Source organism: Enhydra lutris, unplaced genomic scaffold (assembly GCF_002288905.1).
Source record: "Enhydra lutris kenyoni isolate GAN:26980312 unplaced genomic scaffold, ASM228890v2 scaffoldscaffold21, whole genome shotgun sequence".
Classification (NCBI taxonomy): Eukaryota; Metazoa; Chordata; class Mammalia; order Carnivora; family Mustelidae; genus Enhydra; species Enhydra lutris.
Window position 1 is genome coordinate 68,176,235 of NW_019154105.1, and position 27,996 is coordinate 68,204,230.

The 27,996-nt window shown below is 55.6% G+C and overlaps 1 protein-coding gene across 1 annotated transcript; it reads right to left on the reverse strand.

Annotated features, from left to right (window-relative positions):
- Window positions 1-1,353: 1,353 nt before the first annotated feature.
- On the reverse strand, window positions 1,354-27,986 carry LOC111149320 (cilia and flagella associated protein 99). Its single transcript, XM_022506316.1, has 15 exons — window positions 27,876-27,986; window positions 18,529-18,673; window positions 17,609-17,703; window positions 15,979-16,091; window positions 14,692-14,869; window positions 13,169-13,249; window positions 12,945-13,019; window positions 11,874-11,945; window positions 11,615-11,703; window positions 10,747-10,951; window positions 4,871-5,012; window positions 4,550-4,701; window positions 3,489-3,694; window positions 1,594-1,765; window positions 1,354-1,470 (listed from the first exon to the last, which is right to left on the reverse strand). The coding sequence occupies exons 1-15, from the start codon at window positions 27,984-27,986 to the stop codon at window positions 1,354-1,356; spliced, it is 1,953 nt and encodes a 650-aa protein (XP_022362024.1).
- Window positions 27,987-27,996: the final 10 nt, after the last annotated feature.

The following is a 27,996-nucleotide window of genomic DNA, read 5'->3' on the forward strand; positions in this document are numbered from 1 at the left end:
GTTAATATGCATCCTTTGAAACTCAAAGAGCTCCCGAGGGACTCTGGACAGGCCATCGTCCGTGTATTTCCTTGAAATCAAGTGGAATGGATTTCCATCTCACATAACACTTGTAAAAAATGTCACATTTGTTTCCTTAAATGAATAATAAAATAAATTAAATGAAAAAAATAAAATTCAAGCCCCCAGCTCTTTCGACAGGGAGGTGGGAAATTTCTCTATCAACCTGGGAAAGTCCTGTGTTTCTGACACTGCTCAAAATATTGGGGAAGAACGCTGGTGTTCAGTCTGTTGTTTTACTCTAAGATGCCCATCTTCCTGGTCAGAATGTGCCCTGGGGTCCAGCCTCCCCCTTTGAGGTGTCATCTCCCCAACAGAGCCAAGGAGGATGTCAAGTTTGGGGGCATATCTCTCCTGGACATCTAACTACCCGGCTGTTTCCAGCCCTTCCCCCTGGGGCCGTGCCCAGACTCTGTCATTCCTGGAGCTGCAGCACCTTGTGTTTTATTCATGATTCTGCATTTCCACAGCAGGCTTTTGCTCAGCCAGCCTATCCTCAAGGTCATGCCCTCTCCAGCCTGGCGCTGGATCCAGAGGAACCAAAATTATGAATGTGTCCCCGTCTGGGCTCATGCCCACTGGCTCCAGTCATGCTCCTTTGTTGTTGCTGAAGAAGGCTGGGTGGGGCTCTAAAGTCAAGCAGACTTAGCTTTGGGTCAAGGCTTTTGGGGTTGGTAACTTTACCTCTTTGAGGACTACTGGCCTCATCAGCAGAATGGGGGTAGGGGACAGTTCCTGCATCCCCTTGGCCCCCTCCCCGCCATGGCTGCAGTGAGGTTTGCTGGAGGTAGGTCCTGAGATAGGCCTTTCCCAGTGGCTCAAGCACCCGGGCCACCTCAATCAAACTCACGTGCACAACCACACGGGGGTAAGCCTTGCCACCAGACTCCGGGCAGAGAGTGGGGACTCCCAAGTTTTCACGTGCAGAGGTGGCTCTGGGAGCTCTGAAGAGGGACGTGGCTAATGCTTTGCGCTGCGCCCCAGGGAAGGGCGAGGATCTAGGTCAGGGTGGTCAGATTTAGCATATAAAGTACAGGACACCCAGATAAATTCGAATTGCAGATAAAAGCGGATACTTTTATTTAGTGTGTTTGTCCCAGCAGTAACTGGGCGCCTTGCATCTTGTCCGGCAGCCCTGTTCTGGCGGGGGAGGGGGAGAACACGGGGCGGCCGGGGGCGTGCCGCGGGGCGCGCGGGCGGGGAAGAGTAGGCGTACTGCGCTTTCTGCACGCTCTGCTGGGCGGGCTGGGCTGGCTGGGCGGGCTGCGCCGGGTCTGGGGTCGCCCGCCGGGCTCAGGCGGCCTCCAGGCGGCGCCCGTGCCCGGCGGCCGAGGTGCTCTGCTGCAGCGCTCGCAGCCGGCGCTCGCGGCTTTGCTGCAGATCCCGCCAGTGCTGCTCCTCCAGGTGCGCCTGCAGACGCGCCCCAGGAGAGGTCGGCGCGGGCCGGGGTCGCCCCCACTGCCCCTGCGCCGGGTCCACGACCTCCCCGCCATCACTGTGCGCCCAGCCGCCCCGCACGCTCCCAGAGCTCACCCATGCCTTAGTGCACGCGGGGCGCGGCGCCGGCGCCGGCACCGGCTTCAGGGTTGCCTGCTTGCGGCGGCGCTCCGCCACCTTCTCCTCGACCTTGCGCTGCAGCTCCAGCACGCGCTCGTCCTGGGAGGGCACCCCCGGGGCAGCAGAGCGGGCTTTCTTCTCCTCCCACCTGAGCGGGCGACAGGGCGGGCTGAGCAGGGGCCCCAAACGGAGGTTAACGGGAGTGTTTCAGGTGCAGGGGGGAGAGTCTCTCCAAGGACCGCTGGGGTGCCGTCCAAGGACCGCTAATAGTGCCCAGTACCATTACCTTTTTGCTCTTTGCACTTAACGTTTTAAGAACGTAACTTTGTCTATTAGCTACGGAGGTATTTGGAGCAAAGAAGTGAAAACCCTCTTTCATCTTGCGCTCTCCTTGCCACTCTCTCGCCGAGAGGCAATCCCTGCTAACAGAGCTTTGCAAATCTCTATCATACTAGGCTGTTTTTCCATCCAAAATGAAGTCTCATTCTACAGACTGCTCCCGGATGGCTTTGGGTTAAGTGCACATCCCAGCCCCGCCAGTCAGACTGCCCATGAAAATGGTGCCGGTGAGTCAATGCTTGCAGAAGGCTCTGGCTGCTTGCAGAAGGCTCCAGGAGCTTCCTTAGCAGGTTTGGATCCTTGCAGTCTCCCTGACACCAACCAGGCTGCACGTGGGTTCCATCAGGCTGAGTCTGGAAGTAGTGAGGTCTCCCAGGTGCCTGCCACCTTGGGGACCTGCTGAGTGGCCAGCCAGCCCTGCCCCACAGTTGTCATGGGGCCTCCTCAAATTGTAACCAGAGCAGCAGTCGCTCAGGATCAATAGTGATGGATTTTGTGACTGTCCTCCCTTCTGCCCACCCCGCCCCAGTTACACACCGTCTCTGGAGCCCTGGGTGCCAGGGCCTGAAACAGGCTATGCTGTGACAGGGCTAAGTGCCATCTGACCCTGGGGGTGTGACACCAACCTGTGCCTGACCACCCTGCCACGGGACAGACTCGTGGGGCTGGAAAAGCCACCATGGTGTTCCCAAAACAAAAGGATGTGTGTGCACGTGCTCCCCATTAAAAGAGAGAAGTATGGGGTACCTGGGTGGCTCAGTGGGTTAAGCCTCTGCCTTCAGCTCAGGTCATGACCACATAGTCCTGGGATCGAGCCCCTCATCGGGCTCTCTGCTCTATGGGGAGCCTGTTTCCCCCTCTCTCTGCCTGCCTCTCTGTCTGCTTGTGATCTCTCTTTCTGTCAAATAAGTAAGTAAAATCGTTTTTAAAAATTTTAAAAATAAAAGACAGAAGTCAAGTCGAGATGCTTGACAATCAAATGCTGTGTGTGAATCTCACCCAGGTTTTGGTTTAAAAAGGAAAAAAACAATTATAGCAAACAATCTTTTAAAACCTATAGCCAACAGTCTTGAGACGCTAGAGAAACATGAACACGGAGAGGATATTTAGATGATGGGAATTTTCGTTGAATTTTCTAGTTGTATCATTGTGCTGTGTTATATAGGACCATGTCTTTCCTTCAGAAGATGGCCTCTGAAGTGTTCAGGAGTGAAGAGTGTCTGATGCCTGCAACTACTTCCAGATGGTTCTTCAGGAACAGGTAAGTAGCTAGCTAGATGCAAAGGCCCTACTCGTGGTCTGCATGCAATCATTTTGCATCCAAGCCTTCACTGCACAGTTTTGTCACCATTTTTGTATGTCTGGAAATGATCTAATAAAATAGGAGTGGGAGAAGCTACTGGAAGGAAACTGCAGGAGGTTGCTCTGTTGTGCAGGGAGAGCCTGTGGGGGAGAGGGGTGGAGGGGGAGGCAGAGGCAGGCACACCTTGTTCCTGCCGGAGTTGCCGGCCCCGAGGACTAGCGGTACCTACCTCAGGGCGGCAGACCTGCCCATGGCTGCTCGGCACAGCGAGATCTGCTCCACCCTATTCTGCAGGTCCTGGCTTCTCGCGCGCTTGCCCTGGATGATCTGGTCTCGCTTCTCTTCCTCCTCTCGCCGCTGGCTCTCCTTGAGCAGGGCCAGCCGCTCTCGAAGCTCCACCACAGACATCTCCCCTTCCAGGCCATACCCAGGGATCTGCGGGGTGAAGGGGAGAACCGAAACGGGGTTCCAGGCCCGTGCCCAGACTGCACAGCTGTCTCCTGTGCCCTGACCGGTCCCCTGCCCTGGAGCTGGTGCCCCTCCCCCATGTTCCATCAGTCTGGCCCCCCTGTGCCCAGGAGACCTCTTCCCTCTGCTCAGTAGCAGCTGTATAACATGTCTGCCACTCAGCCTCTCCAGCCTGGGCCCCCCTCTTGTGACTGCACAGCTCACCTGAGTGCCCTGTAGGCCCCACTGTTGTGGGAGGGCCCAAACGGAGCTCACTGCCTCTCCCCAAGCTCACTGCTGTGTCCCCAAGCCAGATCCTGGGGGCCTGAGCAGAGTGCCCTCTGGACTTCCTGTGCGCCCTGGGATCAGGCCAGGTTCACAGACCAGCAGCCGTGGCCCTTCCGGGCCTGCTCCCGCCTCACCAGATGCCACCCTGGCCTCTCCCGGTGCCTCTCACACAGGCTTCTGGGCCCCAGTGCTCTCTTCTCAGCCTCCCCGCCTCCAGCCTTTGTGTACCTGCACTCCCCCTACACTGTGCTTTCCACCCGGGCCAGGGAGTCCTGGGACCTCCTTCAACAGGAAGCCCGTCTTGTGAAGCCTAACTTGCCCACTCCCAGGGCCCCTAGCCTCTGGTCGCCAGAGGTTGCAGAGGTCTCACCTACAGGACCATGAACCCTTGGGCCCGCCCTAGGCAGGGCAACCATAGCATTCAGTGCCAGGTGCACTTCAGCTCAGGGCCAGACCCCCATTGGTCTCGGTGGGACTTGTGGACATGCCCTCCCATGGCCATGCCAGGCGCAGCAGGACATGGGGAGGCTCCGCTAGGACCTGCCCTGTCCTCACCTGGGTCAGGTCCACGAGCTTGCCCTTGCGCATAGGCTGGGTCTCCAGGGCTCGAAGTTGGGAGATGAGCTCACAGCGCCGCTTCTGCTCCTCCTTGGCTGTCTCTGCGCTGCGCTGCAGCAGCTCCCGGCTCTCCTCCATCACCTCCTGAACTTTGGGGCCAAGCAGGGTGCCAAGGGGGTCGGAGGGGGGTTGCCCCACCCCAGCCTTCCCTGGAGGGCATCGAGGCTCTTGCCAACCACGGTGGCTCCCTTGGGGCTGGAAGCCAGCTGGGGGTTGCAGAGTTGGCTCAGCCTTGTGGTACCTCGCCCCTCGCCGTACCTGTCTGCCTCCGGTCCTTCAGGAGCTTCATCTGCACCAGCTTGACGTTCTTCTGCGCCTCTGTCACCTGCTCCACCAGCTCCTTCATGGACTTTTCCTCCTGGAGGCGCCTCTCAGCGCACTGCTGCAGCAGCTCCGCCGTCTGCTCAGACAACCGACCCGGCACGGTCAGAGCCAGAGGTGCCCCCCGGAGCAGGCCTGTGTCTCCTGCTCTGTCCCTGCCCCAGGAACGGCATGAGGTCCAGGGAACAGAACCAGCCACCTTGGAAGCCGAATCTAAGCTCCTCAGCTCCTGGGAGTCCCCTGGAGGTCAGGGGAGTTTCCACCTCATCTCCTCCCTTCCTCCATTATGGTCCTGGGAAAACCAAGTCAGAGCCACTGGGTTTGCCCCAAAGCCCACCTACCCCTGGATGCCAGGTGAGAGAGGTGGGTTCTCATTGGTTGGAAGCCCTAGGGAGCGCAGGACTTGCCAGACCTCCGGGCAGCCTCAGGCTCCTGTCCTAGGAGCCCCCAGGCATGTCCTGTTGGGTCACCCCCCTCTCTTCTTTCTCACAGTGCCTCATTAGGGCAGAGTCTTAAACAACAGGACAGGGGGCGGTTTTGCCACTTGGATGCACGTGACTGGCACCCTCCTGTGTGTCCAGGGACTTCTCGCCTTTTTTGCTCCATTCTGCATTCATTTGCCTTGCACTGTGGTCTCTTGGACTGTAGCTGGCTTATTTTTGTAGCTGTATGTTTTGGGGACTATATCACAAAGCTTTCATCCATTCTACTGTGGATGGACATTCAGATTGCTTCTGGCTTGGTGCTATGGTGAATAATTCAGAACACTGTTTTTAGTCCTCAAGACACTGCAAGGCACAGCGTGGGGTTTACACCTCCTGTCACTGGCCCAGGGTGGCCATGGAGCGAGCCAACTCCCAGCTCCGGCTGCCTGTGCAATGGGGAGCTCATCTTTAGCCGCACAGTAAGATGGAGTCAGCCTGCAGGCAGCTTGGACTTCAGGCTTAGAGATGGGGCATGAAATAATCCTTCTGTAAAACAGTTTGCTGGCATGCATCAAAAATGGCTCTTGACCAACCTTTTCGATTTAGACCATAGAGTTAGAAGTGCTCACCCGGCAGAAGGACAGAGGGCAGGCAGAGGGATACAGGAGCCCACCTGGAAGAGCTTCCAAAAGCCAAAGCTTGCAGCAAATACTGTCCCATTGGGTGATAACACAAAGTGTAAAACAACTATGCATGAGTCCCCACTGAAAGAAGCAATCAAATGAATAAATAAGTGAGGGAGAGGAGAGGAGTCCTCCGCGCAGAGGAATTCTCTGTAGGCACCGCTTTCTGAGTGTGGGCTTTGCTTACAGACCCCCTTCTATGGAGTATCGAATGGTGGGGGAGATGATGGCAGTGGAGAGAACAGCAGGCACGACCTTGACCAGGGGACCAAGGTCAACATCCCAGTGATGAGTCTGTTGAAAGCAGATGCCCTTGAGAGCATGTGATAAGAAGAGCACTTCGCCCCTGCAGTCTTGCTTCCAAAACCCACTGCCCCAGTCTCACCATGAGAAGAACATCAGACACATTCCCGCCAAGGGGCAGTCCACAGAATACCTGACCAGCTCTCCTCCAAACTGTCAAGGTCATCAAAAACAAGATAAGTATTAGAAACCGTCACAGCCAAGAAGAATCTGAGACATGACCTTTAAATGTAATGTGGGGTCCTGGGATAAGAAAAGGGCATTTGTGAGGGGGAAAATGAGCTGAAATCTTAAGGAAGTGTGGAGTTTAGTGAAGAGTCATGTACCAGTGTTGGTTACTTAGCTGTGACAAATATCCCATGGTGCATTGGGCCAGTGTCCCCCCAATTCACATCTACCTGGAACCTCAGAATGTGATCTTATGTCCAAGTAGGTGAGGATGCAAAGATGCAAGGAAGGACCCTCCCCGAGGAGCTTAGCAGAGAGCGTGGCCCCACTGCCACCTTGCTTGACCTTGGACCTGGGTCCTCCGGAACTGTGATCTGAGCCCTCCGCACTGTGGGGCTTTGTTGTGGCAGCCCTGGAGATGTGCTGTGGTGTTGGAAGATGTCACCAGCAGGACAGCTGGGTGGGAGGACACGGAAACACCCAGCACTATCTTGGCAACTTTTCTGTAACTCTTAAAACTTTTCCAAAATAAAAAGCGTATTTAAAAAAGTGCTTTCAAAAACTTGATAATAAGTGGGAAAATGCTCGTGTGGAAATAGGAGACGAAAAGAGGCAGGCTACTGAAATCTGCGAGGGGTCTTACATCATGTGAGTAAACTATGGACAAAGACTGAGAGAACTGTGGTCGAGGAGGCCTGCCCAGCAGGGTCCCCAGGCCCCCAGCTGAGCCGCATTTTGGGGATAGCACAGACACAGCTGGGAGGGAGGAGAAGAAGCAGTGTGTCCTGGCTTTCCCTGCAACAAGGGGATGGGCAGCATAGGACCAAGCACAAGACCGAAGCTTGGGAGGAAGACACACAGGATTTGGAGCACCTGGGTGACTCAGTCAGTTAAGTGTCTGCCTTCAGCTCAGGTCATGATCCCGGGGTCTTGGGATCTCTAGCAAGACTTGCAGAAGAAAAGTAAAAAGGCACAAAACTACCAATATCAAGAATGAAAGAAGTTATATTACTATAGATCCTACAGACACTAAAAAAAGGATGATAATAAGATATTATAAACAACTTTATATGCATAAATTTGACAACTTAATGAAATGGGCAAATTCCTTAAAAAAACACAAATGACCACAACTTACTTACCCGTTATGAAGCAGATCATTTGCAGAGCTCTGTAACTTTTTTGGAAATTAAATTTGTAATTTGAAAGCTTTCAAAAAACAAATCTCCAGGCTTTTATGATTTCAGCAGAGAATTTTGCAAAATATGAAAGAATTGACACCAATTCTATACAATCTCCCCCAGAAAATAAAAGAGAAGTGAATACCTCCAAATTCATCTTATGAAGCTGGTATGACCCTGATACTGAGACCAGACAAATTCAGTACAAGGAAGAAAACCACAGACTAACATCCTACATGAAACTGTATGCAGAAACAGTTGATCAAAATAAAAATAGTGGCAAATAGAATCAGCATGTGGACAAAGAATTAGATCTCATAACCAAGTGGGGTTTATGGTAGAGATGAGAAGCTGGTTCAATATTTGAAACTCCATCATGTGACGAAGAAGTAATCACTTTATCATGAATCTACTACTTTCACAGCCCAAAAAAGAAAAGTACATGGTCATATCCATTGATGCAGAAAAGCATTTGATTAAATTCAGCACATTTCATAATAAAAACTTGAGGAACTTCATCAACTTGATGGAGAGTATGTCCACAAAAACTTACATCCAACATCAGTAATTCACAGTGAAAGACTGATTTCCCCTGATATCATGAACTAGACACAAATGTATGCTCTTATTCTTAGCTGGTACAGTCCTGGAAGTTCTAGCCAGTGCAATAAGCCAGAAGAGCAAACAATAGAAATGCAGGTCAGAAATAAAGACATGAACGGTTCTTTACAGATGGCATGATGGTCTACATAGAAAATCCCAAGGAATCTACAACAAAATTCACTGTTTGTTCTAAAAACTGAATAAGGGAGGTCAGCAAGGTCACAAGATATAAGATCAATTCACGAAAGTCAATTACATTTTAATACATGGATACCAGAATTAAAAGTACATATCACTTAAAATTTCTCAAAAAAGTAAAAGAAATACTTAAGCACAAATCTAACAGAATTATGTACAGGACTTGGATGCTAAAAACTAGACGAAAGAAAAGATTTAAGTAAATGGAGAGACATAGTGTGTTCATGGATTGGAAGACTGAAATGGTTGGCCATGAAAGTGGATCCAGATCGCAGACCATGTACCAGAATAATCTTCGAGTGGATTCGAGATCCAGACGTAAAAATGAAACACAAATACTAGACAACACATGGCAGTAAGAACAAGAATGAACTATTGGGACCACATCAGACTAAAAGATTTCAGCACAGCACAACCAACCAAATGAAAAGGCCACATATGCAGTGGGAGAAAGCATTTGCAAACCATATATCCCATAAAGGGTTAACATCCAAAAGTACACAAGGTACTTCTATAACTCAATAACAAAAAAAAAAAAAAAAAAAAAGAAAAAGAAAAAGAAAAAAGCCAAATATCTTGATTAAAAAATGGGCAGAGAACGTGAACATGCTCACCTGTCAGGACGGCTGTCATAACACAGTCAAAAGACAGCAAGCATCGGGGAGAATGCGGAGGAAAGGGGACCCTCGGGCCCTTCGGTGGGGGTGCAAATTGGTGCAGCCATTACAGAAAACAGTATTTTAATTTTTCCTCAAAAAATTAAAAATAGAATTATCAGTTAAAAAAAAGATTCTATTTATTTGAGAGACAGAGAGTCGGGGGAGGGAGAGAAAATCTGAAGCAGACGACGCGCTGAGCCACAGAGCCCGACATGGGGCTCGATCTCACCATGCTGAGTTAGTGACCTGAACTGAAATCAAGAGTCGGACGCTTCACCTACTGAGCCCCGCCGGCGCCCCTGTCCCATCACACACTTTAAACACATGAGTCTCACTCGTCAATCACGTCTCAGTAAAGCTGTGAGAAAATGGACAAAACCCACAAAGAGCTGGTTCATAGAAGTCACAGAAATGGGTGTTAATACACAAAAACATGCTCAGCCCCACACCTCACAAATGACAGGCACGTCAGCCCTGTGTCGAGATGCCATGTCGCAGCCACAGGTTCGGGACAAATCTCTGACGTCAGTACAGTGTACTGGTCCTGGGGGCCCAGCTCCTCGCACACCACCTGCAGCAGGCAGTGCTGCCTCTCTGATGAAACCGCGTGGCCCGGACAATGTGGAGACGGCCACACAGCAAAAGCCCTGTGTTCTGTTACTTCCTGACTTAGCGACATCCCCTCGAGTTCACCTTGAGGGTCTCCCTTCTCTGACCCCAGAAGCTTGCTTGGAGGCCACACTGATGTCGTGTGGAAGGGAAGAAGGAGGGAAGAAGTGTGTGTGGGCAAGTGAACACATTTGCTTCGAAGGAATCACAAGAGATTGTCCAGAAATTAAGGGAAATAAGCTGAGGGAGTAGGTGGAAATGGGTGCCGAAGAAGGGACGTTTCTCTGAGTCTATTGTTCATACCGTTTTGACTTCGTATTTGCAAGAAAGGAAACTAAAAAGGAAGGAGAAGCAAACCCTGACATCTAACAGAAACAGACACAGACAAGTTCATCAGAAAGGCGTTCAGGTGACGGCAGGTCCTCAGGGACACATGTCTAAGGATGGGGGGCTGAGTCAGGCCATGGAGCCCACGCCACTCAGAGGCCATCTGTAAGGAACAGGCTTTCGGGGAAACACAGGTGGGGGTCCCCACCAAGGTGGCCTGTCCAAGCAGGAGGACGACCCCAGATTGATACGTCTACAGCTTCGGACATGGTAACGTGGAGGCCCACAGACCCTCCTACGGGAGTGGACACCAGATGCCAAAGTGCCACGTGTTGGCTTTCCGCAAGTTTCCGCCAGAACTTCAGGTCTTCCTTCAGTGTGGATGTGAGGGCCAAGTGACTCTGCTGGTGGGGGCAGAGGTGTCTGGGCCAGAAGAACTGACCTGACAGTGCACTCAGAGAGCCTGGTGATGTCTCGGTGGGAGGGACAAACCACACACACGATGGGGCTTGGGAGAAAATGACCCGGGGTGGGCCTGCAGGTGCAACCCCAGGAGCGGCCAGGACCCCGGCTCTGGACAGCTCACCAGCTTCCGGGAGTCAGACAGTCCCGCTGGCCGGCCCCAGGTCCCCAGTGGCCCCTGCAAGGCTGACTCACCTCCTCCTTCTTCTGGTTGGCCTTCTGCTTGTTCTCCTGCGTGACGTGCTGCCGGGCCAGGATGGCCTCCTCACGGCTCAGCTTGCCCAGCAGCCGCCGGCACTCGCCCGCAGTCAGCTCCTCCTCCCGGTCCTTTGCCTGCATCTTCTTTTGCCACTCGAGGAACTCAGAGAAGTCCCCGGCCCCGTCCACAAGCTGATCCACCCTGGGGAAAGGGGGCAAGAGGTGGGGCTTGGGTCCCCCCCAGGTCAGGACGTGTGCTGGCTACCGCCAGGATACCACGGGCACCCCTGGGGACAGTGGCCCTCACAGGTGCGGGAGCTCTTTGCCCAGCACCCACCACATCACCCACCTGCCCGCTGTCCACCTGTCCCTGTCTTGTGCATCCAGCCTTCAGCCACTTGTTTGTCTACTCACTGGACTGTTGACCTTCCCCTCGTCCACCTGTCTGTCTGTTGGCCACCCCCCTCCACCCGTCTGTCTGTCAGCCATCCCTCTGTCCACTTGTCTATCCTCTCATCTATCTGGGTGACCACCCAAACTCCCACCCACAGCCCAGCCCGTGGGGTAAGCACAGGGGGTCTGCTGTGCTGGTGGTCTGCGGGGGGAGAGGGGCATCAGGACAGGGTCTGAGAAGGAGGTGACTCATGAGAGAGGTTTGGGCTGGGCTAGCTTTCTGCTAAGTCCCCATCTGTCCAGTCCATCTCCCTCACTGAGATGGATTCTCTTCCTTGGATACAGCTGTGACCCCAACACCAGCCGGCTTGCGGACCCCACCAAAGCACCACAATTACTGGGCCCCGTCTTCTCCCAGAAGAGCCCTGCCCTGCCCCTCCTCTGCAGGGGGGTGAGGAGCAGCCGCCCCCACCTCTGCAGCTCTTTCTCCACCTGCCGCTGGTACAGAGACCCTTCTCGGAGGATGGCAGCTGTGTTCAGCTTGACCGGGACCTCACTGGGCTGCAGGAGAGAGGACAGTAAGGGGAGACTCGGGGCAGCAAGCACCCCCTTGCCCTCCACACTTGCCCTTGCCTCTGAGCCCCTGGGCACAAAACAGGCCAGGAGGTGGGTGTCCAGGGACTGGGGACCAGTGTCCGTGCCCACCTGGACCAATCAGGAGCACCCCTCACCTCGTAGAAGGTCAGCTTTGAGGTCTTCATGATTTGGGGCATGAGCCGGAGCTGCAGCTTCTTCTTAGAGGCCTAGAGAAGTCAGCACCTGGTAGCTGTGCCTGCCATGGGCCCTTAAATGCACCCTGGGCAGGTGATGGGCCCTGCACCCCGGGAGGGCCAGCACTCTCCTCTCTGTCCCAAGTCCAGCTGCCCACCCTGTGTTCCCAGCCCACCCAGGCATGTGTCCCCCAGGGCACCACCTCTGTCCTCCAGTGCCCTCTCCAACCTCTCTAGGGTGTTGGACCTCCCAGATGGGGACAGGGAAAGAGTGGGCCTGCCAGGCCTGGGGGCAGCAGTTCCCAGTCAGGGGAGCTTGGCCCCTAGGCCTCGGGACCCATCCCCCCCAGCTGCTCCCCGGGGCTGGCTTCCACGACCTTTCCTGGCAGCCCCCCAAGTTTGCTCTCCACCTGCTGCAGCTGCTCTGTGGCTTCCCAGGACGGGCCCCACAGCCCCAGTGTGCAGAGCCATGGGTCAAAGGGCACCCCCTGGGAACCCAGCTATCACCCCCACTCCCCTGCCTGCCCCAGGTACTTATGAGGACCACAGCACCTCCGTGAGGCTCAGCGGGCACAGGGGTCGGGGGGCACGGTGAGGAGGGCAGGGAGGGCCCAGCTCCTAGCAGCCACCAAGAACAGGTCTTCCTTGTCCTGCTCCCTTTACTTTTCCCTTATTGACAAACATACCGGGAGTTTTGTTATTCCTATAGAAGTAGTAAGTACTCAGAATGGAAATCTGGGGACACCCAGAGAGTGCCAAGGACATGCTCCCACTGAGGTCTGGAGGGGTGTCTGCACCTGCACCCTCAGGCTGCACTCAGCTTGGCTCTGGGATGGGGGAGGAGTGGGAGTAGCACCGTCCCATTCCCAGCCCTGGGGAGCACTTTCCCAGCCATGTGGGGAGCCTGTCCCTCTGTGAACTGCTGGAGGGGCTAAAGGAGGGTTTCACAGTGTGGCCGCTGACAGGGCATGGGGAGCAATGTTCTCGTGCCACCGTGAAGACTGGCCCAGGGTGTGCAGGGCTGGGGGTTACCTGCATCGGAGGCTCCCCCTGGGACCGGGGCACCGCACACCGCATCTCCTCAATGTTTGCCTGCAGCAGCAGCTCCTGCAAACAGCCCCATGTGGCTCTGGCCCCAGTGGCTACCAGTCAGAAGGGTCGAGGGCACTCTCCCTCCGCCTTCCCCTCCCCAGCCCTCTGTACAGACCACCTCCCAGAGGGCTCTAGGAAGGCAGGTCTCAGGGCAGGCTCCTTGCCTCGGCCTTCCAGCGATTAAACCTCTTGGCCATCTCCAACAGCTGCTGCTCCTTGGGTGGCTGGTAGGTGCTCCTGGGGACCTGGTGGGATGGCAGGAGAGGAGCCTGCAGTCAGCGGCTACAGTCTTGAGGGGAGCTTAGAGGTGCTGGGCCACGGCCAGCTGGCTACGGGTGCGGGTGCTGGAGGGGCAGGGCTAGAAGGGAAGCTGCTGAGCTCTGATTGGGATTCCCTGGGTGCTGGTGAGGGGAGGGAGGGAAGGGAGGGACGTCAGGCCTGCAGCAAGAAGGAAGGTGGCCGAGCCTAGTGCCCAGGCCCAAGAGACAATGGAGGATCAGGCAGGTGACTGGGTGGCCAGCGGACAAGGGAGGAGGCAGGGAGGGGCAGTTGAGGCCAGGAGAGTGTCACAGAGCCCAGGAAAGTGAGTGTCCTGGAGCCCAGGGAAGGGAAGGGAAGGGACCTGAGAAGTCTCCATTGGGTCTGGTCACAGGGAACCTCACCAGCCTGCAGGGGGCAGTGTCCGTGGGGGGGTGGGGCAGGGACAGCCCAGAAAGCCCTGTGCTCCAGACCCTCACTCCTGGCCCTCTGCCCTGTGTGTCTAAGGAGCATCCAACTACTGGAGGGACCTGACACAGGTGAGGGGTTTACAGAAAGCTTCTCTGCGCAGACAAGCTGCAGTGACCTAAGGGTGGTGGAAGTGGGCTGGGATCCTGGGGCCCCCCAGCACCACCCCCTTACCCTCCACACATTCCTCAACTCTGTGAGGAAACCAGATTTGTTCCAGGAAGCTGAGACATACAGGTGCTTGGGGCAGGGACCACCGCACCCTGATCAGGGGATCCGCTCAAGGGGAGGCATGCCACCTGAGCGGGTCGTGGAGTTCTTGGCCCTATGTGTCCTCTCATGGCCTGGATGGTTCACTACAATGATGGACGTTTGCCCAAAGATGACGGGACCCGCAGAAGCACAGCTAGAATGCTGATCCAACTAGAGGCAGCCAGTTCTCTGCAGTCTAACCCAGATAGAGCTTTTTCCTGTTATTTGCAATACAAAACATCTTGACTGGCAGGACGTGTCAGCAAGATAGGGAGAGGGAGAAGAGAGGGAGGGGATGAGGTCTAGGCAGAGGGGACAGATGTGCAAAGGTGCTGGGGTGGGGCAGGCCCCTCTGTGACTGGGGTCACACAGATAAAGATGTTATTGCTGGCCTGTGGCCTGGAGAGCACAGAAGAGAATCTGGGGATTCATGCTGCACTGTGTGTGATGTAACGGGGAGGGAGAGGTATCCTGCAACAGGCTGCAAGTCCCCAGTCCAGAGGAGTCTGAGCCCCGTGGTCCCCCAGCCTCATTTCACATCCCCGACCAGACCTCAGTATGTGGAGCCCAGGAATCTACCGGGCAGGCTCTGGATTGGCAGGAGGGGTCATCAAACACTCTTAGTCTGGACCAGAGTGCCCTCAGCCCTGGGGAGAGCCAGCCGGCCCCTGGCTCACAGCCTGTGCCCACAGCAAACGCCCACACTTACTGGTTTTGACTTGGCCACGACAGGGACTGGCTCGGGGACCGGAATGGCGCGGGGCCGGGGGACAGTCAGGTTGAACTCCTTGGGCTCTGTGACCCTGGCCTTGGTCTTTGAACGAGGGAGCTGATTGGCCATCACTTCCTCCAGCTGGTGGATCAGCTCCTGGACCTCCGGCTGCCATCTTGAAGGCAAAGGTGGGAGCAGCCACTTACGGCCACTTGCAAAGCAGGTCAATGAGGGCGTGGTCCTTGGGATCCAAAGGATGCCCCCAAGCACCCGGAGTCTACCTCGGGGTGGGGTGATAATGGCTCCAATGTTGGCACTGTACCAGGCCCTCCCAGAGTCACACAGCAGGTGGGGAAGCAGGGTCCACAGCCCTGTGTTCCCAAGCCACGCTGGTGAGCGAGTGAATGGGGAGCTGGAGGGACGGGGCCAGAGTGATCCTCACTGCGGGGGCCCAGCGATCTGAAGAGGAGCAGCAGTGGGGATGTGGAGCTAATCTGGGCCAGCACATGGCCCAGGGGACAGAGGCCAGAGCAAGCTGGAGAGTGCTGGAAAGTTCTTGGAGCTGTGCTGTTGGTGACAGCTGGAGAAGGGGCTCCAGGGGTGGGGCAGGGGTGTCCCGGAACAAGGTTTGGGCAGGGCATTGCCCATACCACCAGCCTGACCTGTGGGGCTCCCCTGAGGGCAGGCATCATGCCTTGGATAGCTCCTGCCCCAGCTTGAGGACCATGGCCCCCAGAGGAAAGAAGGGCCTGTCCAAGGGCCAACAGGGAGTGGGGTCTCCCCAGGTCTAGGAACAGTAGGGCTGCATGGGGCTGGGGGCAGGGGGCAGGGTACCCTGGAAGCAGACTGACCCAGAGGTAGCTCTCAGGCCCTGCAGCCCGAGCACCTGCTGGCAGCCCTGTGGATGGACGGTGAATCCAGCCTGGCTGGGACTGAGGACTCTGAGGCCTTTCTTCCGGGGCAGGGTAGCTCCAGGGACACCCCACGGCCCCAGGGTCAGTTTCCTTCCCACAGGACTTCTGCCTCCCCTGGACTGTACCTAAGGTGGTCTGCTTGTCCCAAACAGTCTCTCAGGCCCCAAGAAGACAAGGTGGACCCCCCCCGGCCCTATCAGAAGGGAAGCAATGGGGACAGCTTTACCCTGTCCCCCATGCTTGTCCTTCTGAGTGTCCTGGCCTGCACCTATGAAACCAGTATCTGCCCAAGCCTGTCAGGGTACATGGGGACAGGCAGTGAGGGTGGCTTTGTGGGGTGGGCTGCAGGGAGGCCCCCAGCGTGGCCCACCTCATCAGGGGGTCGATCCAGTTCTCTCTCACATGGGCGGTCTCATAGATGAGGCTCCACTCATCCTTGATCCATGAGCACAGGTTTAAGGGGTTGAAGAAGAACCCGAGGAACTAAGGGAGAAACAGGAACCACTGGGGGTGGTCCTGGGCCCCAACCCCCCAACCTGGGTCCCAACCCCCCCATGTCCCCTCCCACAGAAAGCCAGCATCCAGAGGGTGGGTGCGGCTAACATACCATGAGAGGAGACCTAGGCAGGAAGCCCCTCAGGACAGACCCTCTCTCCCCATAACAGAGACAGATGTCTAACCCCTGCCCTCCTCCACTCTGGGGAGCTGTCCCTCACCGTACGGGCTTCTGCACACGGTATCTGGGCATTTGGGGCAGCCCACCCCAGTCCTGTAGCATGCCCCGGCCAAGCAGGGCCCACCCCCGCTGGTGGGGACCCTGTGCTTGAGCCAGCTGCCCAGGACCTGCACGGCCCACCCCCCACTTTTTTTCTTTTTTTAAAGATTTTATTTATTTATTTGACAGAGATAGAGAGGGAGATCACAAGTAGGCAGAGAGGCAGGCAGAGAGAGAGGGGGAGGCAGTCTCCCCGCTGAGCAGAGAGCTCCATATGGGGCTTGATCCCAGGACCCTGAGATCATGACCTGAGCTGAAGGCAGAGGCTTTAACCCACTGAGCCACCCAGGCGCCCCGCACCCCCCACTTCTGGAGAGTTCTTGGTAGGGACAGACGGACAGTGGTCTGCCTCCCCCACCCCCACCCCGTTGGCTCCAGAATTCAAGAACGAGTTGCCCTCTTTTCTGCATTCTGCCTCTGCTTGCCCAGGGCAGTGATGGTGATGGGCCCCAGGAGTGAGCTACCCTCAAGGGATTGAGGATGTGTGCCCTGGGATGGCTTGGACCCCGCCGCAGCAGGAATTTCCAGTGGCTGGGGGCTCCTAACGGCTGCTTTCCAGTCACAGCCCTCAAGTGTAACAGTTCTGGTTCTAGAAGGCACAGCACAGTTTAGCTTCTCGGGAGGCTGGCCATCTTGGGGAGCTGGAGGCTTTTGCAGAGCCGGCTGGCTGTCACTTGGGGAGGCCATGGCCGCAGGAGGAGCTGTCTTCCCTGCTGAGATGAAGCTCAGGCCCTAGCCCTTAGTGAAGGGATTGCCACGCCCTGCTGGGGGGATTCTCTGTCAGGGGGTCCTCCAAGCTGAAGCCACACTCCAGCTTGGAGGGCCTTGTATAGTCAGGGGACCACTCCAGACCACTCAAGCCAGGCTCCGCAAAACCAGCTGGAAGGGGAGGCCACATGCTGCAGTCCCCAGGGAGAGCTTCATGTGGACAAGGAAATAGGACGTCTCTGTGTGGTCACTGCTCACTGCACTGTGAGCGGTGGGCCTTGGGGACAGGTCACTTACTGGGGGCAGGCCAGGCAGCACAAGAGTCATGTGTCGGCATTGGCGTTTGGCTCAGGTTGTGATCTCGGGGTCCCAGGATCAAGTTCCGCATCAGGCTCCCTGCTCAGCGGGGAGCCTGCTTCTCCCCCCGCTTGTGTGCGTGCGCTCTCTCTCTCTCAGTCAAATAAACAAAATCTTAAAAGAACAAGGCGGAGACATAGGGTGGGTGGAGGGGCCGCACCTTGTGCATTTTGTCCACGGGCTGGGCCCTCACGATGTCACAGAAGAGCTGAAAGCCAAGCTCCTGCAGCTGGAACATGGCCAGGTAGCAGATCACTAAGGAGACAGGGCTGGTGAGAGTGGGGCCGACCCTGGGGGGTCCTCCTCCCGCCCCCCAGCACTGGATCTTGGGGGAGTCAGCCAGAGGCCAGGGCCTGACAGGTGCACCACAGGCCCCAGGCCCCACCACTGTCAGGGCAGCCGCTCCACCTGGCAGCCCGGGAAAATGACAAGATGACAGGATTGCAAAAATGAGGTCGTGTCACACTGGTGAACGTCCTGTGGTGTCCGCCCCACTTCCACACACATTAACTCCTCTGATGAGTTCTCAGAAATGCCTGAAGGCCCCCGGGTAGAAGTAAAATCATTTTGGATTTTTGTTTGTTAATTCTGAGAGACCAAGTAGCCTCGAACCAACTGGAACTTGAACTCCCTGGGCCAGGTGAGGGCCGTCCGAGGGACTGTTGGTTACACCAACAGGTAGGTGGGCTAGCGATGTGCAGTGGACTCGACCGGAGTGTCGTGGGTATGGGCGGGGCCCAGGAGCCAGCTCTGGACCTGACCTCTGGCCACCAAGCTCAGCCCCCCAGCACCCCTCAGTCCCCATGCCCTGTCCCCCGGGACAGGAGCCCTGTGCTCTTCAGTAGGCCCGGAGTCTGTGTCCGTGTCTGTCAGGTGGACCCTGGCCCGTGCACTCATGGGCATCCCTGAGGACCCAGTGAGTTGAGGGCCCATGGGAGACCCCAGAAAGCAGGAGTGCCATGGAAACAGCAGGAACCTGAGGAGGGTCCGTGCACTCCAACTTCCCCAGGTCATCACTGCTGCTGCAAGTCTGGGGCCCTTGTCACAAGGGCTGCAGTCCTGGCCCGCAGGGACACCTACCCTGGAAGAGGCTGTAGTCGGCCCGTGGGCACAACCAGCCAGCCCGCACGTAGAAGGCGTCCACCACCACGGCCAGCAGCTTCCGGTACTCGAGGCACCCAGACAGCAGCTCCAAAATGAATGCCTGCTTCTGGGGGCTCAGAGTCTAGGAGAGAAATAGCGGGAGGGGGCCACGGGCCAGGGCCAGGAGCCCCTCCGTGCAGGGGAAGAGCTCAGCCAGGGTACCGCCCCCATAGCTGTGGGCAGAGCCTCCCACCCAGCGGGTCTGCCCACCTCAGGATGGGGGCAGAGAAAGAAATAAACATGGAAATGATGCATTAAAATGAATGCCCCAAAAGGACAAATGTGTGATTTCACGAATGGGAGGTCCCTGGAGAAGTTAGACTCCCAAGACAGAAAAGCAGGATGCTGGGGGCTGGGGGCGGGGATGGGCAGCTGGGGCTTCATGGGGACGGTTTCTGTTGGGGACAGGTGGGGACTGCTGCGGAAGGTGAAGATACTTAATGCTGATGAACCTTGTGTTTAACATGGTTAAGACGGTGAAGTCTGCCTCACGTGTGTCTCACCACAATAAGAAAGATGAAGAAGCTCTTGTAAAGGTTAAAAAAGTAACCCCCAGAGAAATAAGAAAATGGTAAGGCAGCTTCTGGGGAGCTTGTTAGGTATGCAGACCAGTAACGGGGGCAGAGGGGACGGACTGTACCTGGTGGGAGGTCACACTGGGGAGACTGCAACATCTCGGGGTTGGTAACTGTGTTTGCATGCGCTTATTCAAAAAAGGAATTGAGCTTTTGAAAATAAGAAGAATGAAAAAGGACGTCCAGGACTGCCCGCATGGCCGCACAGAGGCCTGGCATGGGGGAGGGGAGCAGGTGCTGAGGAGCCTTTCCTGCAAGCAGTCTGGGAACACCTTTCGGGCACCTTATACCCACCCCCCAACCGTGCCCTTCAGTCCAGCAATCACACTTCTGGGAATGGAAGGGAACCATCCAAAATGCAGGAGATGCCCACACACAAGAAAAGTTCAGGGCATTTGAGAAGAAAACTTTTTCAAGCGTTTCCCCCCCATCATCTGCTTTGTTCTTCTCAATTTGGAACGTTGGTGCTTTCTGCCTGTGTCTGGCGGGTCTCTGTCACCCGGCTCTCCCGTGCCCTAACTGAGCCTGCTGGGATGTCGGCCTCGCACGGTTTACATGGAAAGACAAAATGTTTTCCGTCGGTGCTGGAACGTATGTTCAGCTTTTCCACTTTAGAAGAAAGAAAAATAATCCTGTATCATCCTTGAACGTATGTCCAAGCTTTTCCATTTTGGAAGAAAAAAAAAAATCCAGTATCGTCCTGTGCTGTGAAGTTTAGACTAGTTCATATATGTTGTATTAAACCTGCCATGTAGGGTGCCTGGATGGCTGAGTGGGTTAAAGCCTCTGCCTTTGGCTCAGGTCATGGTCCCAGGGTCCTGGGATCAAGCCCCACATTGCCCACTCTGCTCAGCAGGGAGCCTGCTTCTCCCTCTCTCTCTGCCTGCCTCTCTGCCTACTTGTGATCTCTCTCTGTCAAATAAATAAATAAAATCTTTAAAAACAAAAAACCAAAAACCTGCCATGTCAATTGTAATGTGAAGATTTTGTGAGCACTACGCTGCTTGGGATGCCTAAAGGTATCTGGCCGTATATGAAAGAAGTGCAGGGCAAGGGGAAAGGGTAGGAGCCTACATGTCAGTGGCGGGAGTCGCTGTCTCCCGTGGGGCGGGGATGGCAAGTCTGCCATGTCCTGATGCCCCGAAGAACTGAGAATGCGGCCCCAAGACCGGTCCTGCAGGATGAAGTAAAAGTTCAGACCAGCCCCCGACAGGTGCAAAGCACATCAAAACAAACCCACCTGCAGGGTACCCGGGTGGCTCAGTAGGTTAAAGCCTCTGCCTTCAGCTCAGGTCATGATCCCAGGGTCCTGGGATCAAGCCCTTCATCAGGCTCTCTGCTCAGCAGGGCGCCTGCTTCCTTTCCTCTCTCTTTGCCTGCCTCTCTGCCTACTTGTGATCTCTATCTGATAAATAAATAAAATTTAAAAAAAAACAAGAAAGTTTTTTTGGGGGGGCCAATCTATTAGATACATTTTGGTATCTCGTTTTAGTTTGAACTTTTTTCTTGTCAGTGAAATTTTCCTCTGTTTACCGGACATTTATTTGTACTTCTGTGAATTACCCATTTACATTCTTGGCTAACTTTTTATTGGGACAATATTTTTCTTAATCATTTTTATGAGCTCTCTGTTTTATTTTAAGACTTTTATTTATTTATTTGACAGAGATCACAAGTAGGCAGAGACGCAGGCAGAGAGAGAGGAGGAAGCAGGCTCCCCGCTGAGCAGAGAGCCCGATGTGGGGCTTGATCCCAGGACCCTGGGACCATGACCTGAGCCGAAGGCAGAGGCTTTAACCCACTGAGCCACCCAGGCGCCCCTCTATTTTATTTTTTTTTAAAGGATTTTATTTGAGAGAGAGAGAGGGAGAGGGAGGACAAGCAGGGGGAGGGGCAGAGGGAGAAGCAGGCTCTTTGTTGAGTAGGGAGCCTGATGCAGGACTCGATCCCAGGACCCTGGGATCATGTCCTGAGCCGAAGGCAGACGCTTAACGACTGAGCCACCCAGGCGCCCCATGAGCTCTTTATATAGTGAGGCAAAAAATGTGCACTCTATTATGATAGTTATTTTTCTGAGTTTGTAATTTGTCCTTTAACTTTATATAAAGTATTTTTTTGGCACACAGAGCACACAGAGGTTTCTCTTTTTTTGGGGGGGAGGGTCAAATCTATCTTTTCCTTCATGGTTTCTTCCTGTTTTCATGCTAAGAAAACAGAAATGAGATGGCCTGAGGGCTCCTGGACAAGCCACAGGACATTGGAGAGTCTGTGTCCCCCCACAGGTGTGCGTGGGACATCTGGTTGTTGTTTTGGCAGACGGTATCATTTCCACTGGTACCACGGGGGCTGGAAGCCCAGGGACCATGTTCTTCAGGGGGCTCTGCGCCCAAGTTTGGTCCTGCCCTTACAGGAGGGACAGCACGGCAAGGGAGACGACGTGTCTCTTCCTGCCCCATTGGAGGTGACGCAGCCCCAGGCCGCTCCAGATTGGAGCTCTGAGCTTGAGCACCACTGTACTAAATCCCTGGCCCCTCTCAGTGCCTGGAAGGGCCCCTGGCAGCAATGTTCTCACACTCATAGTTCCTGCCGGCAGCCTGGCTCACGGGCTCCGTTGCAGGCTCCTTGTCTCAGGACCCATCCCTCCAGCCCAGTTTCTTCACTGTCTGCACACAGCCCCTGGGGCCCCTCACCCAGCCAGCCCTCCCTGGACTCCAGAAAGCTCTGTTTGCTCCTAGTCCTCCCCTCACTTGTCTGTCTGTGGCCATGCAGGAGGCTGGTCTCCTGGGCTTTGCCCAAACCTGCCCCTTCCCAGCCTTCCCAACCAAACTCTCAGCTGTTCAGAAGAAACCCCCGATGGCTCCCTCTGCTCCCACCCAATACCTTAGGGATGGCTAAGGGAGCCAAGCTGCTTTCTGGCTTCTCCTCTTGCTTGTCCTCTATTTCCAACCTGGCCACCAAGCAATTCTTTTAAAATGGAAGTGACATCATGTCTGTCCCTCTGTAGAACCTTCCAGAAGGAGTCCTTATTGTAGCCAGTGAGTCTTCTTCTGAGTCCGTACCCAACCCTGGCCCCACTCCAGCCACACTGGCCTCCCTCTGCTTCTTTGGCATGTAGGATGTCCTCTCAGGGCCTCTGCACTGGCTGTTCCCTCTGCCTGCAATGCTCCTCCTTGCGCACTTGCTCCTTCACTCCCAGCAGGAGTGCTCAGGTACTACCTGACCTGGGAGGTGTTCTGGACCCCACCACAGTCAGACGTCGGCCAGCCCCCTTGCCCCTGAGCATACTGGCAGTTGATCGCCTGTCCCTGCGAGAATGTCACCCCGGTGCTCATGACAGCAGGAACACAACGTCCTGTCTCTGTGGGCAATGGTAGGGACCCGGAGACCTCGCTGAGCACAGGCTGGGTGCAGAGCGGGATCTCCATCCAGCCAGGCTTCTGCGTCAGTTTCCCTGCACGGTCCCCTGACCCCTGGGCTGCGCCCACACTGGGCGTTCATTGTCTGAGAAAGCCCGAGGAAGCCCGGGGCAGCCCCGCTGGCAGGCAGAAGAGCAGTGAGTCAGCGGGGCTGGAGTGAGGCTGATGACTCTGCAGGACGCCTGCCTCTGAGGCTCAGACAACAGTGACTCTGCTTCTCATTCATTACATCTGCGTTTGGGAAGCGGGAGTCTGTATTTTTAATAAGGTCAGAGCCTTGAGCCTGCGGCTGGAAGCCCTCATGCCATCATGCCCCAGGCAAGGAGGTCAGGCAGGGCTGCACAGGGCCCAGGGGTCCTGGAAGATGCAGAGCCAAGCAGTAAATGACACCCTGGCCCATGGGCTAGGCTGGGTCCAGGGCCAGGTCCTTGCCCCCAGGGAACCCAGCTGGTCACAGAGGGGAGACTGAGGCCTGGTGGGGTGACATGGGTCAGAGGCCACTGAGCTCCAGACCAGGTCCTTCTGGCCGGGCTGGCGGAGGGTTGCTGGGGTTGGGTTGGCTGGGCTGACCAGGCTTTTCCTGAAAGGAGGTAGGGCCAGGCTGAGTTGCAGAGAGGGCCCCAATACCAGAGCTTACCCTTAACCCCAAGCTAGCCTTGGTCACAGAACCTAGAGAGTGGTGGCCATCCTGGAGACACAGTGTTATGATACCATTTTAGGCCTTGGTCCAGTTCAGGACTTCCAAGTCCACGGCCCCCGGCTGGCCCCCAGGGAGGTCAGCCAGCCCTTGGATAAGAGTTTCATGGACAGTCCTGGGAGGGGACCAGGCCTGCGGGGCAGAGGACCCAGAGGCCTGCAAGCCTGCCCAGGAGTTCCCAGACTGGCTTGCCTGCCAGCACCACAGAGTTAGGGCAGGGTGAGACCAGGGTCCAGGGCAGGAAAGGGGCCTGGGTGCGTATTTCAGCATGTGGCAGAATACCTAGGAGCCCTGGCCATCAGTGATGCCAAGACTGAAGCCAGGGAGAAGAGCAGAGAGAGAACGTTGGGGCTGCCAGATGTTGGCACAACCCCTCTCCCTTTCTGCTGTCCAATAGAAGAATGCTATCTCATCGTGGATGGTGTGCTCGGCCCGAATTTTTTCCAGCCCCCTGCTGATGGAGCCATGTAAAAAAGGGCTTTAATCAATGAGATTTAATGGCAGATTGCCCGGTGTAGCCTCCAAGAAGGCTCTTAGAATGTTAGGCAGATTCACCTGGCACCTGCCTTGTGCTGTTTGCCTCTCTCCTCTTCTTACCTGGGATATGGATGCAATGCTGGAGGCAGGGCAGCTGTTTTGTGACTGCAAGATAGAGGTACATTCTAAGGAGCACCAAGCAGAGAGGAAGGAGAATGCATTCCTAATGGCACCAGGGAGCCGCTGAGCCCACCCTAGACCGCCTGTCTGCAGACTGCTTCCCACGTGAGCAAAGATACCTCTAATTTCTTCAAGCCATTGCTTTCTGGGATTGTCTCATAGTTAAACACTGTTTCCCAAAAGATACATGTTCAAGCAGATAGTTCAGACACAGAAACACTTACTGTTTCAAAACCAAAATAAGAGAAATGTTGATTAGAACTACCCCGAGCGCCCTTTCGCACCTATTTGGCAATGAGGAAACCAGCTGCCAGAGCAGTGTGTAAGCAGGGCTGGAGGGGAACAGACACTCCCCGCCTGCCGAGGACACAGTTGGCTGGCTGTGTCTAGAGAGCTCACCAGGGCTCACTCCCTCTCATGGAGAAGCTGCCTCTTCTGGGACATGACCCCAGCTGCAGAGGCCCAGGCACACCCATCAGCCCTGTGGTGCTTCTCACCCTGAAATACCAGAAAGGACCTCCAAGCCCATCAGCCGGAGATGGCTGTGTGATGGTCAGGCAGGAGGATGTTCTTGCATCCACAGACACAGAACAAGCTCCTGGGGAAGCTTCAGGGCCAACGGCCAAGTGCAGGACTGTGCGACCAGGGGCTACCAATGGCTAAAACTGTCCGAAAATTTTATACAAAAGTGATATTGTTTTTATATGTAAAAGATACCATGTAGATGTAATTTTTGACACATGTAGTGTCTCTGCGAGAGAGGCCTTCACGGTCTCTGGAAGGAACTACAGGATACTGGTCTCTGCTTGTCTCCCAGGAGGGCTGGTGGGGGAGGGAGAATCCTCCCTCACCAATGGACACAATTTTAGATGTTCCCAAGTGACATTAACTGTGGGGGGGGGGTCAGAGCTGGGAGCATGGGGTGGGGCAGAGGGTGGAGGGAGGAGCTCTTCCTCATTCCCGTCCCACCCTGAGGGCCTGTCCAGGGAGCACAGGAGAACCAGGCTTTCTGGCCAGAGCAGGACGCCTGCTGGCAGCATGCCTGGTTGCTGGCACCATCACCCTCGTCCCCACCTGTCCCTGCCTCCCTTCTCCAGCTCCAGTCGGTTTCTCCATATCGCTCTCAGGCCACTCTGGAGACTGGAGCCTGGAGAGGCTCAGCCCCATGTCTCAGCACCACATGTCTGAAGCGGTGACGGATCCCTGTGTGATCTATAGATTGATCTGCAGAGAGGAAGTCAGTGCACCCTTCCCCCAGCCCACAAGTCCCTGGACCTTTCCCCACCCTTCTAGCCAGGCTCCATCTGACCACCTCAGGTGCGCTCCTCTCCACCTGGTCCCCAGAGCCCAGCATTCTGGCAGCCACCCGGAGTGTGCCAACCTGGTGCCTCTGTCCTTAGCATCCTTTAGCAGGCTCCCTGTCTGTGCAAATGTCCTGGGGCTGCTTAACAAATTGCCACCCACTTTGCAGCTGAAAACAATAGGAATGACAGAATTCCAAAAGTGAGATGTTGGGAGATCGGTCCCTTCTTGGGGACCAGAGGGAGAGTCCATGCCGTGTTTCTCCCCTGCTTTGGGTGGTTTCAATCGTCCCAGTATCCATAGCTCATAGATGTATCACTAAACTCTGCCTCTGAGGTTACATGGACTTCTTCCTTGTGTCTCTGTGTCTGTGCCCAGATTTCCCTCTTCTTACAAGGATGCTAGTCACTGGATTTGGGGCTCACCCTGAATCAAGGATGATCTTATCTCGAGATTCTTAATGATATCTGTAAAGACGGTGTTTCTCAGTGAGGTCACATTCACAGGTAACCAGTGGTTAGGACTGCAACTTATCTTTTTTGAACCAAGATACCTGCCCTTCCCTGGACTGCTGGCCCGTTTGCATGCCAGGTCATTCTCTGTCAGGTGGCAGTCTTGAGCTTTGGTCCAACAAAAGCAGCAGATCGCATCAATTTTCTGACAGCTGGAGACAAGAGTGTGTTGTCCCAGCTGCCTGGACTCGAGGTGGACATTTGAAAGGATCTGGGGGCCCAGCTGCCTCTCTGCCCGGTGTGAGCATCTGTGCCCATCGCAGAGATCCCAAGCGGCTCTCCGGGGCGCAGACGCCGTGCTGATCTCCCTCCCCACAGAAACGCACACGGAGCGGGGTGGGCTGAATCACGCAGGGCTTGCCCATAATAATCTATTGGTTGTGGGGAAAAACGCCCCACACTATTTGTTGTAACAAACGCAACTTTCTGTAACAGTTGTTATTTAGAAATAAAGACAGTAACTCCACTGTGCTGAGCAGTGGGGGTAAGTTTTGGAGGGGCGCAGGCAGGGGAGCTTCGGACACAGCAGGGACACCAAGGAGCCTTCTCAGAAGTGGAAGGTGTGACCCTCAAGGGAGGTCTTCCTTTTAGGACAAGAAGACTAACAGCAGTCATGGCTGCTGTGGCAGGCAGAAGCTCAGCCGTGCCCTGGAGTAGCCCAAGGGGCCAGGCTGTAAGCAGGCACTGGGGAGGCCAGTTCCTCCTGGGGCCAGAGCATTGTGGCCTGGCCACCTCCCCACCACACCTAGGCTCTGAGGGCAAGAGCTCGAAAGAGGGGTGCAGGGGCCTGGGGGGAGGAGTGTTCCCCAAGCCCTACCCAGTCTTCTCCTGAGTGACACTGGGAGCAGGCCCTGGGTCAGCTGAGTCCCAAGCTTTCTCCTGTGGGAGAGGCTCTGGTTGCTGGAACCCCTCCAGCCTTTTTGTGTGCATACCGCCCAGGGCTCCGGACTCTTCAGCTGTCAGTGCCCACTCACCCCATCCTGCCTCTATGTTTTCAGGCTGCCATACCACAGGCAGCCCATGAAGGAGGAGAATCCCCTACCACACCCCAAGGGAAAGGGAGTCCGTCTGTGGCCTGGGGCCCGGCAAAGGCCGCAGCTGAGTAGGTTGGGGGGTGGCGGAGGCGGGGCCTGGTCACAGCTGTCCCCCAGGGGGTGGGCACTGAATAGCTCCCAAAGGCCCTGGTAAAGCAATCGGAGGCAAACTCGCAGAAGAAGTTTGTGGCGTTCACACCACAGCCCAGCCCACCTTCAAGCCGCTGCAGGTGCAGTTGTTCTCGATGCTGGATGGTGATGGCGGGTGGCGGGCGGTGAGCTATCCCACAGATTTTCCAATGGAACCCATGTTCCCAAAGTCCTGAAAGCAGGTCCCCCGCAACGCACCCTCCTGCTCCCTGGGCTCCGCCCTCAACAGATGGCCGTGGGACACAAGGCCAGAGACCTTGATCCCAGCGAGGCCTCTGAGGGCTGCTGAGGGGGCGGGAGGGGCTAGAGCCACACCGCTCCCATCCTGGGATCCCGCTGAGTGGTCTCTGTACATGCTGGAAATGGGGGTGGGCTGCAGTTGGGGCAGAAAAGGACAGGGACCATCCTGGGGCACAGGGACAGAGCTGAGTTGCCAAGGGGAAGGTCCCTTGTTTCTTCCAGGTGTGGGTCACAAGAGGAAGGGGCGGTGGGGGTGGGGGGCTCCTTTGGGCCTCACTGCTCTGTGGGAGGCCAATTAGCCCACTCGCTGTCCGTGCAGAGCTGCCCCAAGAAGGATGCCACTCTCCGGAGTGGTGGCCCATTCAAGGTGACTCTTCCCTATTTTTGGTTTGGGATAGTACCGCGCAGGAATGTCCTGGGTTGTGGAGGCCTTATTTCTTTTCACAACACTGGGGTGACACTCTGATAGCCAAGAGTGTCTCTTGAGGTCACACATGGTGACCTGCCCCTGAAGGGTCATCATTGTGACCTACAGTGACACCAAGCACACCCAGGAGTTGTGTGCAAGGCCTCTCCCCAGGTCAGAAGGGAAGCAGCTGTGAGGAAGGAATTTGATGTTGTTTTGCTAGAAGGTAACTAGCTACATGACAGGTGTCATGGGCACACCTCCCAGCAAGCCCCGAGCTGCCTTCTGGCCCTACCTGTAGGGCTGTGGACGTTGCCTCCAGGAACTGCTCAGGACTGTCCTTCTCAGGCTGAAATTTGTTCAATTGCTCAATGACAGTTTCAATGCATTTTCCATAGTAGGCCATCTTCCCAGGG

What these genes read in the sequence shown, in the direction of transcription:
- LOC111149320 (XM_022506316.1), bottom strand. Translation starts at nt 27,986, where the DNA reads ATGGCCTACTATGGAAAATGCATTGAAACTGTCATTGAGCAATTGAAC. An exon ending in TCGTGGCCAAGTCAAAACCA is followed by an intron (nt 13,250 to 14,691) that starts GTAAGTGTGGGC and finishes CCATCCCACCAG; the next exon opens with GTCCCCAGGAGCACCTACCA. An exon ending in GTGGAGAAAGAGCTGCAGAG is followed by an intron (nt 10,952 to 11,614) that starts GTGGGGGCGGCT and finishes CCCTTTCCCCAG; the next exon opens with GGTGGATCAGCTTGTGGACG.